Source organism: Phycodurus eques, chromosome 18 (assembly GCF_024500275.1).
Source record: "Phycodurus eques isolate BA_2022a chromosome 18, UOR_Pequ_1.1, whole genome shotgun sequence".
Taxonomy (NCBI): domain Eukaryota; kingdom Metazoa; phylum Chordata; class Actinopteri; order Syngnathiformes; family Syngnathidae; genus Phycodurus; species Phycodurus eques.
The window spans coordinates 9569959-9587799 of NC_084542.1; the positions used below are offsets into that span (position 1 = coordinate 9569959).

General features: G+C 42.5%; 3 protein-coding genes across 4 annotated transcripts; all 3 read right to left on the reverse strand.

The window, feature by feature from the left end:
* Positions 1 to 188: 188 nt before the first annotated feature.
* Positions 189 to 1951, reverse strand: zgc:153284 (uncharacterized protein LOC751696 homolog). Of its 2 annotated transcripts, none has more exons than XM_061704087.1 (3): positions 1838 to 1951; positions 1568 to 1735; positions 189 to 392 (listed from the first exon to the last, which is right to left on the reverse strand). In XM_061704087.1, exons 1-3 carry the CDS (start codon positions 1862 to 1864, stop codon positions 330 to 332), a joined length of 258 nt encoding a protein of 85 aa, XP_061560071.1. In that variant the 5' UTR covers positions 1865 to 1951; the 3' UTR covers positions 189 to 329. The 2 variants fall into 2 exon arrangements, with proteins under 2 accessions (XP_061560071.1, XP_061560070.1); XM_061704086.1 differs by having other exon boundaries at positions 1820 to 1951.
* Positions 1952 to 2069: 118 nt separating this feature from the next.
* Positions 2070 to 8892, reverse strand: LOC133416834 (uncharacterized). Its single transcript, XM_061704081.1, has 6 exons — positions 8398 to 8892; positions 6837 to 7130; positions 6426 to 6761; positions 6240 to 6347; positions 4315 to 4399; positions 2070 to 4240 (listed from the first exon to the last, which is right to left on the reverse strand). Exons 1-6 carry the CDS (start codon positions 8750 to 8752, stop codon positions 4090 to 4092), a joined length of 1329 nt encoding a protein of 442 aa, XP_061560065.1. The 5' UTR covers positions 8753 to 8892; the 3' UTR covers positions 2070 to 4089.
* On the reverse strand, positions 8858 to 17767 carry LOC133417376 (deleted in malignant brain tumors 1 protein-like). The gene is made up of 8 exons (XM_061705109.1): positions 17557 to 17767; positions 15863 to 16153; positions 14499 to 14813; positions 14097 to 14381; positions 12950 to 13264; positions 11266 to 11565; positions 10349 to 10657; positions 8858 to 9240 (listed from the first exon to the last, which is right to left on the reverse strand). Exons 1-8 carry the CDS (start codon positions 17765 to 17767, stop codon positions 8858 to 8860), a joined length of 2409 nt encoding a protein of 802 aa, XP_061561093.1.
* Positions 17768 to 17841: the final 74 nt, after the last annotated feature.

A 17841-nucleotide genomic window follows, 5' to 3' on the forward strand; every position in this document is an offset into this window, starting at 1 on the left:
GACAGATCAGCTCCTAAAATGAGCCAATTTCATGGCAAAAGAAAAAGAAAATTGTGTAAAAAAATGTTTGGAATTCTTGATCCTTGGGGTATTTTGACAAAAGCATGACACAGACAATATATTCACCTCGGATTAGATACCTGTGAAACAAAATTTGGAGGAAGCAGACAGTCCTAAAGGAGCTAAAGTCCTTCTTAATTGTTGTTTATTGATTTGTGTTTTTAAAAAAAAGTATCTGACAAAAACGAAATATCAGTACATAATTCAACACATATTTTTGGGCAAGAGAAAGTGGTGGAGGATTTCCTGTGGCTCGGTCACGTCTCGTCTCAGAGTTTGAGAAAAGCCTCCAGTTGTTCCATCTCAATTGCATTATTGAACGCCTCCATGTCCTAAATGGGAAAATGACAACATGCACATTACATATATTCATTCACAAAATTCTGAGAACGCTGAGTCACAGTGCTTGTTATTTACACACATGCATAATAATAATATTTAAGAGTATCTCCTTTAGATAGTGCGGGTGTTTATTATAAGGTGTTTATTGGAGCGGAGGCATTTATTTGTACCGTCATATTTTATATTTAGTAAGATTACTTAATTTCAGCAAGTATGGGGTGGTCATTGGCCGAAAGATATTCATTAGACAGGAGGTGTTTAAGCAAGGTATATTTGAACACAAACGGTGGAGGAACACATATCGATAGAAAATACCAGTACAACAAACCTCACAGGCATATATTCTTTATCGTCCACAAAAAAAATGACTAATATTGCCGCATCTTACTGAGTCACTTAGATTAGTAGAAGAATACATCAGATGGATGTCAAAGGTAAGGTGTTTATTGGAGAGGAGGATTTTTTTTCATAATTTTAAAAAATGGAATGTAAATGGGCATATGGATATGGGAGCAGCTCTTCTTTTCCCATCAATATTTCTACCACAAAGTCAATACAACGATAGCACAGACCAGAGTTAATTTTAGGGCGTGTTGTGCTCTACCGTGTTTATTGCTGTCATGTACTGCCCTGCAGTACCATTTTGGAGCCTGGATGGCGCTTTGCGCCCTCTCGTCCTCTCTGTTTCAGATTCTCCTCAAGCCACGCACCTGTCTCCAATCAACCCTCATCACCACCTACATTTAAGCCTGCCTGTTCCCGGAAATCCTCGCCAAAGTATTGCAGCCTCTCCTAGTGGTACCACGGCCCACCGTACTCATGTAAGCTACTCAACTCCTCGTTCCCTTGTTAACTCTTGTGTCTCCTCGTTCCCAGTGTTCCTGACCCACGTCATTCCTGCCAGCCCCCTGTTCTGTCCACTGCCTGCCACCTGTCCATGCCGCCGACTGTCAAGACATCCAGGACCACTTCCATAACCTTTGCTCAATAATCTGTTCATTATTCCACATCAGCATCTGCCTGCTCTTGGGTTCAGCTACTTCCCACACCTGACAGTAGCAGTGTTGTAATAGTTCAAATATTGATTTTAGTTCCCACACACCCGTGACTAGCAGAGAGGAATTGCAGAGTGGTGGGGGGGGGAGGAATAAAAAAATAACCTTACCCCGCAGTATGTGTCCCCGTTGCATATTTGTGGGGGCAAAGCGCTCGGGTTCCCTGCTATCTTCCTCATTAAATCTTTATCTGCAGGATTCTGGGCGATGTCCACCCTCTCAAAGGGGATCTTCTTGGACTCGAGGACCATGAAGATTCTTAGCTGGTCATTCCTTAACTGGAGTAAAACAAAATAATTAAATCAAATAAAAAATTGGACACAGTTGGCAAAAGTCATGAGTAAAAGGGAAGAATACTCTACCGAATTGGAGCCGCTTACACTGGAGTAAAACACCTTGACTGGCATGGCTGCAAGTTTAACAACAACAAAAAACTTGATTTAAAGAAGAGACGTCCAGTAGCAGAATGTGTGTGTATGTGTGTGCGTGTGAGAAAGCAGACTAGGTAAGCAGGTTTGGACATGACAAACCTGTGTGTGTGGGCACACCCACTTTCCAGTTGTGACTTGTTGGCACACGCACACAGACAAAAATGAAGAAGCGCTTCACTATAAGAAATAAAGTTTTATTGTTGTGGGCATTTATAAACATAGCTAATCATAATAAAACAAAAAAAATTCCAGCACTAAAAATGAGGGGAAAATATTCCTGGGTGGAGGGTGGGGGTCGGGGGGCTTTTACTACTTCAAGCCAATGAAGTCATAGTTGAAAAAATAACACAAGAGTTACTGTATTATAAGCAGCCCACGTCCTCAAATTGAGGAAAGGGGATTTACTGTATTTACGACTGAGAGCATGAGATGCTGATTAGAGGCAAGGCATTTATTAACAAGGAGTAATTTATTTGTTCAAATGCCCTTTATATTAGTATTAATTTACTGTAATTTCTCATGTATAATGCGCATATTTACCCCCCAAAAAATTGTCAAAACTCAATAGTGCGCATTGTTCATAGGTATAAGGGGAAATGGAATTTTTTTTTCCCATTTTATAAAAGCATGCCGCCATCTAGAGGTTATGAAAAAGCTGTACACTTTCATTCCAAAATGCCACCACCCCCTCGAGGTTATGAGAAAGGTGTACATATTAGGTGTCTAATATGCCACCGGCACCTTGTGGTTATGAAAAAGATGTAGCCTACACTTTCATTCCAATATGACAAGGGTACGTATGACTGCATGTATATACAGTTGTGCTCATAAGTTTACATACTCTGGCAGAATTTGTGATTTTTTTAATTAATTTTTTGTTTTTAAATATGAATGATGACTGAACAACAACCATCATTAATTTATTTATGGTTATGTTTTGTTTAATGATAATGCTTTTCTGAAATGCTTGACCGTTTAATTTGAATCCCATTAAAATAAAATTAAATGTGTTTCGCCTCGCCCTTCATGTTTTTTTTAAAGAATTGTACACATCTTACAAATTCTGCTACAACTGTGTGTTTCCTCATTTACTAAATAAAAGTAGGGCTGTGAACCTTGAAAATAAGAGCAAGTAAATAAAAATAAAGTATTACTTGTTCAAATAAAGTGCTTAACTTCAGAATAATTATTTTAAAAAAACCTAACAAAATACAGATAATACTTTATGTTTTGATCATATGGGAAGAAGCAAAATCATGCATTGTAAAAATGCATTACACATAATGAAGGGTTTTCCAGAATTTTCGAGGTCAATTTTGGGGGTGCGTATTATACATGGGTGCACATTATACACGACAAATTACGGTACTTTAGAGTATGTCATGTTTAATAAAGGCATTTATAGAGGGCTTTAATTTTTACAAATACATTTTAGTGAGCCATTTATTAAAGTTTGTGAGTTTGTTAGAGAGGAGGTGTTTTTAAGGGGCAAGGTGTTTCATATTTTCCATAAATGCATTTACAGTAATATGTAATATTACTTTAGAGAGTATGCATGTTTGATAAATGTAACATTTATAAGGGAGACGGCCTTGTATTTGTACAAATTCATTTGATAGTTTTCATAAAAATTACATCGGAGCATGAACCATTTATTGTAATTATTAGAGAGAAGGAATTCATCAAAGGCAACATGTTTAATATTATGTAACACATTTATTTGTGCAAAGGCATTTAATCTTACCTGACTCCAGAGAGATTGAGGGTGTTTACTTTAGGTGATGTGTTTAGTAGAGAGGAGGCTTTTATTTGCACTCATGCATTTTATGATAATTGGCATATCTGAGGTAAATATGGTGTTAAATTTGATTTTAAAAAGCTTTCTTTCCAATACGTACTTTATGTTTAATAGTACGGATTCAATTGCCAAATTGTGTCAGAATAAACTTGTCACACTTCATGAAATCCGCCTAGCAACAAGTGACCTCTGTGACGTGACCAGAAATCTGATCCAATCCTGCTGCAGCACTGGGTTACTAAAAAGCAATTAAGGCATAATGTATTATTTATAAAATAAGAATAAAATTTAATATTTAATTTTTACCAATCCAGCAATATTAAGACAGTGTACAAAGCTGAGGAAAGATATCGTTGTTAATATATTTTGTAGTGTAAAGTGTGGCATGTTTAAAGACACAACATCAGGAGTAAACGAGTGGTTCCAGCTCATAACACACTCGGCCGGCCAGGTCCTCAGGGACCGTCTCCACGGAGTTCTCAGAGTCCACCTCAGCAGTCTTGTCCGTCGGGAGGCTTTGAGCACCTCCCTCGTTGGCGGGTGTGCTGCTATCCCTGAGAGAAGTAAAACGATGACAATTTGGTCACCCATTTGAGATTTTGGCATGACAGCATCTTCTTTTCCCTACCCGTCCTCAAGCCCTCCGTTGCCCGTGTCTTCTGAGTAAGCTTTCGTGGCTCCTCCAAATCGGTTGCTGAACTGAATCAAGGTACCTGCAAGGGAAAGCAAAACATCAAGTCAGAAAAATAAAAAACAACTAGCTGTAAGTCATTATTTTGCTGTGGGGTACAATCTCATATTAATGTCTTTATGTCTTTAATTAATGTACTGTCACCAACGTTTATATTTGTTTTTCAGCGGGCAGGGATGGAGGAGGGTCTCGCCCAGCTCGTGTGTGAAATTCAGGTTTTAAACCACTGTAATGACTAACAGATCCCTCGAGATGGCGGCGTTGCATTGCTTTGCAATTGAAATCAGCACAGCTTTTGAGAAGAAAATAGTGATTAGGCGATGGTTATCAGCTTGTCACATTGATTATGAGGGAGAGAAATGCCAACACGGAGGGAGTCGGAAAGGATTAGGCACCTCACACTCGAACAGAGTACCTGTATGTATACACTGTATGTATGATGTAAGCAGAGTGTATGATGTAAACAGAGTATATGTTGAGGTAGGTTTTATAAAGTGTCGCTATCATGAGAAAAGATGATGCAGTTCATGGAATGAATGCCGAACACTACTTAAAAAAGCCACTGACGTTAGCATTGCTGATGGCACATTTTGTAGTTGTGTATCTATACAAAAAATGATTATTTTGCCATAAAAAGCACCTTCTTCGTCTTGTTTTTATTGTTTCATATCACAAAAGGAAAAAATATTCAGTTTTGCTTAACATGTTTTTTCACAAAAAGCTTGTTGTTTTCTTCCCTTTTTGGTCAGAAACCCACATTTTTTTAATACAGTATATATATATATATTCTTATTTTATTTAACCAGGCCAGCCTCTGCTGCCGATTACAAAAAATAAAAATAAATAAATAAAAATGTGCTTGTATTGTCACAGAACAGAATATTATGTGGGTCTTGAAACATCAGTTGAAATTCGCCACAAAATTCTACACTGCTGTAGGCCACAAGTCACATTCAGATGCTCACACACAGACTATATTCGGCCAACTTGACTCTAGCTCCTACCGACACTCACTAGGCCACACCCAACACACAAATACTACAGTACGTACAGTAATTACTTTAGAAAGCCAGCATATTTATTTTTATATTTTATATTTTATTATAGGCACGGTGGACGACTGGTTAGCACATCTGCCTCACAGTTCTGAGGAATGGGGTTCAAATCCCAGCCCCGCATGTGTGGAGTGGGTGGGTTTTCTCCGGGCACTCTGGTTTCCTCCCGCATCCCAAAAACATGCATGGTAGGTTGATTGGAGACTCTAAATTGCCCGTAGGTGTGATTATGAGTGTGAATGGTTGTTTGTTTCGTGTGTCCTGCGATTGGCTGGCGACTGGTTCAGGGTGTACCCTGCCTCCCGCCCGAAGATAGCTGGGATAGCCTCCAACACGCCCGCGAACCTAGTGAGGATAAGCGGTAAAGGAAATGGATGGACTCCGGTATCCTGCCACATCCCAAAAACATGCGGGGTAGGTTGATTGGAGACTCTAAATTGCCCGTAGGTGTGAATGTGAGTGCGAATGACTGTTTGTGAATATGTGCCCTGCGATTGGCTGGCGACCAGGTCAGGGTGTACCCTGCCTTTCACCCGAAGATAGCTGGGATAGGCTCCAGCAAGCCCGTGACCCTAGTGAGGATAAGCGGTACAGAAAATGAATGGATGGATATTTTATCATATTTTTATACAATACAGTGCTATTTGTCTAAATTGTGGTGGCTTTTGGGGGGCTGTAATGGATAAATGGCATTTCAACAAATTTCATTTGGGAAAATTTATTTATTGTATAGTGCTTTCTATTTATTTATTTTATTTATTTATTGTCAATTTCCAGCTAACTTCTGGAGAGAGGAGACATACTTACCAGCATGCTGCCTTTGTCTTCTCCAGACCAGATAACCCACAATGACAATTAGCAGCAGGAGCACCAACCCACTCACAAGTCCTGAGACCACTGACGAAGAAGATGCAGCTGTGGTCGATCAGATAGAACGTATGTTTGAGCCCAGGAAAAACGTATGGGAAACCTTCAGAGCTCTTTGGGTCTTACAGACAACGTTGATATATAGAGACGTAGAGGGTGTGGACCAAAAAGCCTTGGAGGAGATGTTAACGGCGTAGTGACAGATGTAAGCTCCTTGGTCTTTGTCCTCAATGTTGGGGAATTCGAACAAGGCCACGTAAAAAACGATGTGTCTGAACGGTGCCTTGGAAGTGGTGGCGTTGGTGTTGGTGTTCTTCAGATAGAACATGCCGTGAGCGTACAGGGAATGGACGGAGCATGTGATGGAGAAGCTGCTGCCTCGTGTGACTGACACCTCTCGAGGGGTGTAGATCACCATCACTTGGAAGGTGGTCATGGATATGAGCGGCTTCTCCAGCGACACTGGAAATAAAGATGGAGACTATGTCGCAGTGAAAGTAGCAAGCATACAGAAGACGTTCAAGTAGAAGCAAGCACCTTTGATGATTAGTTCCATGGGATCTCCTTGAGGATAGTAGATTATGTTACCCTCCACTTTCTTCTGGTACTCGCAGAAGTACGAGCCCTGGTGGCTGAAGTTTACTCTTGGCATGCTGAAGGTGGCCCCCTCACTTTCGCTATACTTGTGGAGCTTCAATGACCCCTGTAACCTTTTCAGCAAGAAGGTGCCGCCTATGTGCTCAGTCAGGATGGTGCAGGTGAACTCCACATTGTCACCCCAGTTGACCACCGCGGATGGACTCACTGTGATCTGAGGCTTCTCCAGAGCGCCTGAGAAAATAGGGGTGGCACGATAATGAATGTTTTTTTGTAGATTAATTGTGTCTTGCATCAACTCAGGTAAAAGGGCATACGGTTTATGATGGAATTCCATTCCTACTCTGGCAACGTAGGCCGTATTTGTAAGCAGTTTCTCACTCTGGTCTAGCTTTCATATTAGAATGCAAAGTAATTTTGACATTCATGTACAGTGGCCCTAGTATCAAGATTTGTGTAATATTACCCATTTTCTAACATAAAACCAGGAAACGTCGACTTTCATTTCGTGTTAAAATCTGTGGACTGAGTAGTGAGCCTTGTGGACCACCACCAGTTTTTTACTGCAACGACAAGTAATTGTAGAATTTATGTAGGTTATAATATAAAGGTCTGTGGACCAAGTAGAGAGCCTTGTGAAACACCACAAACAACTGAGTTGAAAGGGAGGACATTTGAGGGGGTCTTCGGTTTACGACTGCGTTTCATTCCTATGCCAGGGCCGTAACCTGTATTTGTAAGTAAGTCAGAACATGCTGCAGTTTATCACTATCATCCGGCATTCCTATTAGAACATCCATCCATCCATCCATTTTCTGAGCCGCTTCTCCTCACCAGGGTCGCGGGGGTGCTGAAGCCTATCCCAGCTATCATTGGGCAGGAGGCGGGGTACACCCTAAACTGGTTGTCCAGCCAATCGCAGGGCACATACAAACAAACAAACCATTCGCACTCACATTCACACCTACGGGCAATTTAGAGTCTCCAATTCATGCATGTTTTTGGGATGTGGGAGGAAACCGCAGTGCCCGGAGAAAACCCACGCAGGCACGGGGAGAACATGCAAACTCCACACAGGCGGGGCCAGGGATTGAACCTGGGTCCTCAGAACTGTGAGGCTGACGCTCTAACCAGTCAGTCACCGTGCCGCCCCCTATTAGAACATGCCTATGAATATTCTCATTCATCCAGGTCATTTCCTTCTCAAGGCATTGACCCGATTGCAACTGGACTGTTCTGTTTGTCTTGGAAGATGTTTAGGCTTCTCATCCAAGCAGGCTTCATCAGTTAATGCAACAAGGCTTAGGTCGGACGGACTTAAAATGTACCTGTGCGGACCTAGTGAGACTTGTGGAACACTACCGTATCTATCTACAGGGGGTCCTGGGTTTATGCGAATTTTGTTTCGAAGGTTCAACCAGTGAGTTACCACGGTAAAATAAAGGGAAAACAAATATTATTTCCTATGGTCTTTCAATTGTCTTTCTATGAGGCTTCTTACCCAAACAGATGACTCCAGTGTCCTCAGAGTGTCCACAGTTATTTTCCCCGAAACCCTGATGAGTGCAGTGTGTGATGGCCAACTCCTGACCTTCGCAGACCACGTTGTCCAGCCATATTGGGCCACTACCCCACCCGAAGTGCGCGCTGGAGGGGGCCGACACGGCATGACCACAGCCTAGCTGTCGGCACACCACATCGGCGGCGGTCAGTACCCACTCATCGTCGCACACAGTCCCCCACACGCCGTCGTGGAAGACCTCCAACCGACCGGAACATCCACTCCAGCCGTCAACCAGCTGTATCTTTTCTGCGAGTGGAAACACAAATGGACAAATAACAGAGCGGCTCAACATCCAACTTGATTTAACACAAAAAAAGTGGTTGCGTAGCGGAAGGTTGCTCTCAACTAAAATTTCGGCTTGCAACACCAAGCAAAAAATTGACCAAGCGACGGCTCGTTACTCGAAAAACTTGAGGCACTCCTCAGTCAAGGTGTGACTATGTATGATTGTACGAATTGCTTCACCTGCACAAGAAACACCCACGTCATGATCATGCTTGCACGTCGACCTGGTGAAACCCTTGAACGAGCACTGGTGAAGAGTGGTGGCATTGGCGAAACAGGCATCACTGGCCTCCACCACGGGCCCACTGCTTTGGCCGTAATGGGCGCCGCCATGGACGCTCATCACGCGGCCGCACTGCAAATGATCGCACACCAAGTCGGATTTAGCAAGGTCCCAGTGGTCGTCGCACACCGAGTGCCACACGTTGTCGTGCTGGACCTCCACTCTGCCCGTGCACTCAACGTCACTGTTCACCAAGCGCACTTCCAAGCTTTCTGCGGGAGGCAAGTAATAGGACTGAATGAATGGAGGTTTTTGGCACTACCACAGCAATCTTTAGACACAAAGCACATACAGTAATGTTAATAATTACGGTAACATCTATTCTAACTTCAGTTAGCCCGTCTAGGGTGTTTCGCATTATACTGCATATCAGTATTAAACTAGCAGCCTATTGACAGTAAAATTAAATGGTTTGGTCTAACATTTTGGTGTTTAAAAAAACAATGTTTAGTTCTCTTCTGTTTAATGGGCCTGTTTTACAGTAAATTTCAACTGGGAGTGACAAACATTTTGAAGCACGCTATGCCTCTTATTTGGAGAACAGTGAGAGCGAGAGAGTAATAACAAAAGGAATACTTTGAAATGGGATTTTCAAAGTGGTAATAGGTTTAAATGTGTTTAAGGTATATGGGAAGGGTAAAACGAGGGGTGCAACAATTAATTCATTAATTAGCAACTCAACACATCGATCTATTTTGATTATCGTTTAATCATTTAGAGACCTTGATTAATTTAAAATTGTCAAAATCCTGGGAATTTCAGTTTCTTAACGTTAAATATTCTCGGATTCCATTAGTCTCGATGAAAACAGACTGATTGTCTTTGTGTTTAATCAAAATAAGACATTTGCAAAATCTGCTTTTAATTTGGAAAAGAATGATAAACGTTCTTGCCTATTTTCTGACATTTTATGGACCAAACCAGGAACTGCATCACCATCAGTTTGTTTTTGCATTTTCTGCACTGTCAATTTGAAATAATGTCCTGTTTTTGTTTTTTTTTTAATAAAGGGATCTGATTCATCGATAAATTGAAAATATAATCAGCAGATTGATTATTAAAATTGTTCATTAAACTTTAAAAGAACTGTTTCTTTATATGATCTCTCTACATCATGGGTTTTCACCAGACCCAAGTGGATCTGGAACATATCCCCTCTATAAATGGGAGTATTACTATATGGAATTTCCCCACCAAATTTCACTGAAACTGACTTTGATTGGCGCTTCTAAGGCACATGTCAGATATTCTGATTTTCTTTTGTCTTTTAAATCCAACATCAGCATCCACGCAAATCGTTTTCATGATGTAGCCTGTCACCTGAGCAGATGACACCGGCGAGTGACGTGGTGTTGCACGATCTCTCCTGGAAGGAACTTTGCGCGCACTGCGCCAACGTGGACTCCATCCCGCTGCATTCGATCTGCTCGATCCAGACGTGTCCCGAGCCGTGGCCGTACTCCATCCCTGAAGTGATCTTATGGACAGTGCCGCAATTCAGTTGCTTGCACACCACCGCCGCATCACTACTGTCCCACATTTCACTGCAGACGTCCCCCCAGCGGCCATTGTTGTAGAACTCCACCCTCCCAATACAACGGTTGTGGCCACCGGTCAACCTCACGTTGCCTGTGGAAGTAGCACCGACATGTTCAGTATAGTGCTGTGAAAATGGATTTGCCCTATTGCTGATTTCTGATTTTCTTGCACATTCATGAAATAAGTTGGATCATCAAGCCAATTGTAATGTCTCACAAAGACAACCCAAATTTTCATTTAGAAACTTCATTATGTGTTTACTTGGTTTTCTTCGTGGGATTTTATATTTGTTTGAGCTGATCTGATTGAAAATCAGAAATCAGGAAGGGAGCAAGTACAATAATCAGAAAAAAAACTCTACCTTAATAGAATAATTCAAGACTATTTGACGAAGACGAGGTCGGATTTGAACCCAGGTCCTCAGAACTGTGAGGCGCATGTGCCAACCAGTCGCCTACCGTGCCGCTCACTTAATATCATATCATATCATATCATAAATAAAATAATTATTTAAAAACGATTTTATATTTACTTGTGTTGTTTCTGTGAGATATTAAAATTGGTTTGATGATCTGAAGCAGGTGTGATAGCAAAAAAAAAAAGAAATTGCGGGAAAGGGTGCAAATACTTTTTCACGGGTCTTGTACAGCGCACATCGATACACACAAAACACAATGTGCTTCGGTAGTAACATTTACCCGAGCATTGGACAGATGCCTCCTCGACGAGATCGTGGCCACTTCGAACATACTCCCGCAATGAGCACTGCGTGATTGAAGTCTCCCTCCCGTTGCAGCCAATCTTGTACCCACTTACGGCACCACTTTGCCCGAAAGAGCCCGACACCTTCACGGGATCGCCGCAGTGCATCTCCCGGCACACCACTCCCACTTCATGCAGCCCCCACTGGGCGTTGAACACCGACCACCAGTGGCCTTGGTGGTGGACCTCCACCCGCCCCGAACACTGGTTGGTACCATTTATCAGTCTGATGGTTGCTAGAAAGACCAAGAAAGCCCATCAGGAATGAAGTTAGGTGCAAATGTGGAAATACAGCTGACACTATGAACTCAAACTGACGAGCATTAACTGGCCATCATACTCAGCCCACACGCTATGGGTTCCTAAGATCTTTTTTGTGGGTCTACTCATGATAGATCTGACTAATACATTACATCTTCCTAATTGAAACGGGCTTCAGGAGATAGATTTTCTCGAAAGGATCCCTTAAAATGGGCAAAATGACACTAAAAAATGCCACTTTAGACCAAAATTGCAAAATGTGGCTCCATACTTGGCAATTGAACACGATTTCTAGGAGTTGTTCATCTCTGAGGGACCCCTGGAAATGGCCAAAATAACCTTCCAACCCAAATGAGGGACTTCCTGTGTCTTTTTAGGGATGAGTTCTTGAGACATTTTAGTGAAATTACTTATGATAGCTATGGCTATTAAGTTTCATTATCCAAGATGAAACTGGATTCTGGGGCTGGTTTTTCTTGGAAGGACGCTTGAAAATGGCCAAAATTACGCCAAAATGGCCATTTTATGCCAAAATTGCAGACTTTTCTGCCATGGGTTCTTGAGACTTTTTTTGGGATACCTACCCATGATACATGGGTCTCGGATATTTCATGTTCCAAACTGAAACTGGCTTTGGGGGCTGCATTTTCTTGGAAGGACCCCAGGAAATGGTCAAAAGGAGCCTAAAATGGCTGCTTCAAACCAAAACCGCAGACATATTTTTAGGAATTGGTTCTCCAGACTTGTGGGTCTACTAATCATTCACATGGCTTTTACATTTTATGTTACTTCATGAAACTGGCTTATCTTGAATTTTCTTGGAAGGACCCCCTAAAATGGCCGCTTCAAAACTAAATAGTAGACCTGCAGTCCCTTTATAGGCATGGGTTCTTAAGACTATTTTGTGGTTCTAATCATGATAGACGTAGCTCAACAAAATCTAGTCCGAACTCAAACTGGCTTTGAGGGCTGATTGTTCTTGGAAGGACCCTTGGAAACAGCAGAAATGACGCTGAAATGGCCACTTCAAACCAAAATGACAGACGTCCTGTGTCTTTTCGGGAATAGCTTCTTGAGACTTTTTTGTGGGTCTACTTCATGGTCTACTTCCTACCCGAATTCATGTTGCTATGTAAAACTGGCATCAGGGGCTGAATTTTGTTTGAAGAAATGGCCAAAATGATCCTAAAATGTCCACTTTAGACCAAAATGACAGACTTTTCTGTGTCCTTTCAGGCACGGGAAATTTTGGAAATTAAAGCCAACAACCACAACAGCAAACAAATTATGAACAAGATCATCTAGTCATATTCAAAGAAGGGGTCCAAGGCATTTATTGCCATCACCAAGATTGCTCACCTGAGCACATCACTGCAGCGTCTTCGCCGTGATTGCAGTTGTTATCGCCGAAGGATGAATGCGCGCAGTTGCTCAAAGACGACTCGTTGCCCACGCATTCCACGTCATCCAGCCAGATTTCTCCCGCGCCTTCGCCAAAATAGGCACCTGATTTGGCCGTCATGGCCGTGCCGCAGTCCATGGTTCGGCACACCACTTGAGCGTCTCGGATGTCCCACGAGTCGTCACACACCGTCCCCCAAAAGCCGTCGTGGTAGAATTCCACTCGGCCCGAGCATCGGTCCGTGCCGTTGACGAGCCGTACTGTGGGAGTGCCTGCGGACGGATTGGCATGCGCACGGTCACCGCTACGTTTGATTCCATAAAAATAACTATTGGCTTTGGGCTTGCCACAGCGCATCCTCCTTTTCCATGTAACCCTATCTCCTGCATTCTCCTCTCTTACCACAACTGCCCTCATGTCTTCCCTTACTTCATCTATCAACAATTTGTTAGGTCTTCCTCTAGCTCTCTTGCCTGGCAGCTCCATCCCATCATCCTTCCACCCATATACTCACTCTCTCTGCTCTGGACATGTCCAAACCATCAGTCTGTTCTCTCTAACTTTGTCTCCAAAATGATGAGCTCATTACTAATCCTATCCAACCTGGTCACTTCTCGAGAGAACCTAAACATTCTCATTTCTGCCACCTCCAGCTATGCTTCCTGTTGTCTCTTCAGTGCCACTGTCTCTAATCCGTACATCCGAGCTAGCCTCACCACTGTCTAGACGCTTTGCCCCTTCATCCTCGCAGAGACTCTTCTGGCACACAACACAGCTGACACTTTCCTCCACCTGGTCCAACCTGCTTGAATCTGTTTCTTCACCTCCTTACCATACTCACCATTGCTCTGGACTGTTGACCCCAAGTATTTAAAGTCCTTCACCCTCGCTATCTCTTCTCCCTGAAGCCTCACTCTTCCCCCTCCACCGCTCTCATTCAGGCACATATATTCTCTTACTTCTGCTAATCTTCGTTTCTCTTCTTTCGCCAAATTACAACAGATATTGCTAGGAACAAATTGTACATAGTGTACAGTACTTCTGTTCATTACTGCATTATTATCATCTTTTGACACTTGTATGGCATTTCAAAATGTGTCTTACCCACACATGAAAGCGAAACCCCTTGGCACTTCTCGGCGGTTTCCTGGACGCTGCACTGAGAGAATGAGGTGGCACCACTCGGACAGGTCCCCCTGTATTTCCTGAGCTGGCTTTCGCCGAAGTACTCGATGGATTTGGAAAGACCTCCGCAGTTGAGCTCCTGACATACCATGATGGCCTCCTTGGTGCCCCAGTTGTGATCACACAACTTGCCCCACTCGTTGTTGTGGCGGACCTCCAGGCGGCCCGAGCAGAGTGTGGTCCCGTTGGTCAGTCGGAGTGTTTCTGGAAGAAGAAAAAAAAAAAAAGACTTATGCTTTTTCTTTGGTTTTTGTGTGTGTGTATAATGCCACCACAGAAGGGCTATGTTTCAATACTTTTGGAGGGGAGTGTAGTAAGGACCTGAACATATGACGCCGGCATCCTCGCTATGGTTGCAGTCGTGCTCCCCGAATCCTCTGTGCGAGCACTCACTTAGCGACTTCTCCTGGCCTGTGCACCCCAAATCGTCCAGCCACGTTTCGTCGTCGCCGCTGCCAAAGAAGGCCTTGTACTTGACTTCCAGGGGAGCCCCACAGCCCATCTCGCGGCATGCCACGGTCGCCTCCTGGATACCCCATTTGTCGTCGCACACCGTCCCCCACTGGTCCGAGTACAAGAGCTCCACTCGCCCCGAGCAGCGGTTGGTCCCGTTGACCAGACGAATGGGTTGGCTGTCTTTCAGGTACAAAGAAATATATATTGTGGAAAGTTGCCTTTTTAATGGCTTGCATTTTAATGGCTTGCATTAAACAAATTAGTAGGTCTTATGTATTGCAGCGGTGGGTACTTTGCTTCAAGTAGATTTTTCAAGCACTGTATGTGTACTTTCAAACAATTTTTAACTTTTACTCCCTACATTTGAAAACTGATAGAACTTGCCTTACTTTGTCAAAATAGGCTAGTTACTTTTTTCAACCTCCACGGAGGATGACATGTCTTAAAAAGTCGGTAAAGTTAACCGCGGTTACTTATAAGGTGGAAAATCAGGTGACGATAATGATAAATGATTAATGGCGAATGAGTTTTCTTGTGCCAGCCTAAAACGCACTAGCATCTGGCGTTCAAAAATTCCCCATTTACTCGGTCAAAATGGATATTGTATATAATTGATTTGAAAATTCACTTTTTTTTTTTTTTTTTTATTATTGAGTACATTTGAGTCTGTATTTTTTTTACTTTTACAAAGGTTTTGATGAACAATTTTTTAAAGTATCTGTACTTCTTCCAAGTACGGAGTCTGAGTACTTTTGTCACCTCAGCTGCATTGTAAAAAAATTCAATCAATAAAACAAAGATTGGTTTCATAAAGTATAATTAATGTATGCAGTGGAGTATTTGGGTTGGATGTGTGCCTTTAAGGGTCATGGCCTAGTGAGTAAGATCAGGAGCTCGAGTTGGGTTGGCTGGTTATAGCTTGTGTGAATGTCTGGGCGTGAGTTGTGGTCTACAGCTGCTCCTTAAGACTGTTGTCATCTTCTATTTGTGTTTGCATCCGCGCCTGTGGCTCTGTGCCCACATGCGAGGGCATTACAGTAACATAATGGCTCTTTCTTTTTTCACTTCACTTGAGCACCTGGGTATCCAGAGCTCATTCAAATCTTGGCTCTAATGTCAAAGCAAAAAAAATTTAAAGGAAAAAATTGACCAGTTGACGTTATGAACTTGAAAAACTCGTAAATCAAGGTTCAATGAATCCACATTGAATCTCGACACGGCCGGCTTACTGTAGCAGGAAGCAGTGGCATCAACGCAGTGGTCTCTGATGGACTTGTGCGAGCATTGCGAGATGGAGCTCTCGTTGCCCGAACAGGTGGTTTTCACACCTAAGAGGTCGCGCGATTCTCCAAAATACAGGTTTTCAGTTGAAAACAGAGGATTTCCACAGTTGAGCTCCTTGCACACCACCTTGGATTCGGGCACGCCCAGGTCAGCACACACTTTGTTCCAGTGGCCGTCCAGGAAGAGCTCCAGTCGGCCGTTACACCGATTGCTTCCGTTGATCACTCGCACGTGATCTGCAATGCACAGTCACATGCTACTGGCTTTATAATATAAAATAAATGACATTCTAAAACATCCACAGAAATTACTGCAATATAGTCATGAAATATGATCATTTTTTCCCCTTACAAATTTACAACTTTATTCTTAAAAAAACGACAACTTTATTCATAAAGTACTAAAAGTCACTCATAATATGATAATTTTTTCCCCTGGCAAAATTATTACTATTTTTAAGCTTCGACTTCATTCTTCATAATAGGATTATTACCCTCGTAAAACGTCAACATTACTTACAGAAAAAAGTATTTGTTGTAATATAACATCGTTGTCCTGTAAAATTATGACTTTATTCTGCAAAATCTGCAAAAAAATGACAGTCCCTAATAATAGCCATGAAAAAAAAAATCTGAAAAAATAAACAAAAACTAAGTGCGTGATTGTGTAAAAAACGAAAATACAAATAAAAAAGAAAACACAAATAAGCGGAGTTTTTCCACATATAATGGCTATAAAGAAAAATTTAGTCTGTGAACAGGTGAATTCGCAAACGTCGAACCACGAATATGTGGGGGTCCATTGTATGACTATTTTCTTTATCTTTCAATGTTTTAATAATATTTCATGATCTTGTTTTTTTTCCCCTTCTTTCACTATGTAGTTTGTATTTCATACATCACAATCAGGTCTTATGAAATCTGCTTTGCAAAAAGTGGCTGTACAAGTACAGTACGTTATTTATTTTTTTCCCCTTGTAAAATTACTATTTTTGTAAAAATGACTACTTAAACATCCATCTATCCATTTTCTGTACCGCTTTATCCTCACAAGGAGCCTAGCCCAGCTATCTTCGGGTGAGAGGCGGGGTACACCCTGAAATGGTCGCCAGCCAATCGCAGGGCACATAGAAACAACCATTCGCACACGCATTCACACCTAAGGGCAATTTAGAGTCTTCAATCAGCCTACCATGCATGTTTTTGGGATGTGGGAGTAAAGTGGAGCACCCGGAGAAAACCCACGAAGGTACCCCGGTCCCCAGAACTGTGAGGCAGATGTGCTAACCGTGCCAGCACAACTTAAACAGTACAATTAAAAAAGGATAATAATAAATAAAAAGTTTTTTTCAAGTTTTTTTTTTTTCTTTACCTTTCAAAATTTGTATAACTTTATTTCATCATCTTTTTCTCTTCCAATATGTACTTTGCATTTCACACAGAGCAGTCATTCAGATGCTAACGTTATGCGTACAAAAAGCCATTTATTCACTCACGACTGAGACTGACGAAATCTGCCTAGCAACAAGTCTTTAAAGGATTATTGATTACTTTTTTTTTTCCTTGTAAAATGATTACAGTATTTCATTTTGTGAAAACTTTCAACTGAAGTGAGCGTGTGAATGGAAGGCAAATCTTACCCGAGCAGACCACACCGGCATCTTCGCTGTGACCGCAGTTGTTCTCCCCCAAGGGCCTATGCTGGCACTTGAGGATGGACAGTTCGCTTCCGGTGCACTGCACGTCATCCAGCCAGATTCGGTCCTTGGCCTGGCCATAGTACGCGGCTTTCCGGATGGCCAGTGCGGAACCGCACTGCAGCTCGCGACACACCACCTGAGCGTTGGCCATGTTCCAGTGGTCGTCACAAACGGTGCCCCAGGTGCCGCTGTGGAGGACCTCCACTCGGCCGGAGCAACGCGACG

What these genes read in the sequence shown, in the direction of transcription:
- zgc:153284 (XM_061704086.1), bottom strand. Translation starts at nt 1,864, where the DNA reads ATGCCAGTCAAGGTGTTTTACTCCAGTGTAAGCGGCTCCAATTCG. An exon ending in GTGTAAGCGGCTCCAATTCG is followed by an intron (nt 1,736 to 1,819) that starts GTAGAGTATTCT and finishes GTTTTACTCCAG; the next exon opens with TTAAGGAATGACCAGCTAAG. An exon ending in ACGGGGACACATACTGCGGG is followed by an intron (nt 393 to 1,567) that starts GTAAGGTTATTT and finishes TTTCCCATTTAG; the next exon opens with GACATGGAGGCGTTCAATAA.
- LOC133416834 (XM_061704081.1), bottom strand. Translation starts at nt 8,752, where the DNA reads ATGTTGAGCCGCTCTGTTATTTGTCCATTTGTGTTTCCACTCGCAGAA. An exon ending in TCTATATATCAACGTTGTCT is followed by an intron (nt 6,348 to 6,425) that starts GTAAGACCCAAA and finishes GATCGACCACAG; the next exon opens with CTGCATCTTCTTCGTCAGTG. An exon ending in AAGACAAAGGCAGCATGCTG is followed by an intron (nt 4,400 to 6,239) that starts GTAAGTATGTCT and finishes TTTCCCTTGCAG; the next exon opens with GTACCTTGATTCAGTTCAGC.
- LOC133417376 (XM_061705109.1), bottom strand. Translation starts at nt 17,767, where the DNA reads ATGGCCAACGCTCAGGTGGTGTGTCGCGAGCTGCAGTGCGGTTCCGCA. An exon ending in TGCCACTGCTTCCTGCTACA is followed by an intron (nt 14,814 to 15,862) that starts GTAAGCCGGCCG and finishes TGTACCTGAAAG; the next exon opens with ACAGCCAACCCATTCGTCTG. An exon ending in CGCTGCAGTGATGTGCTCAG is followed by an intron (nt 11,566 to 12,949) that starts GTGAGCAATCTT and finishes TGGTCTTTCTAG; the next exon opens with CAACCATCAGACTGATAAAT.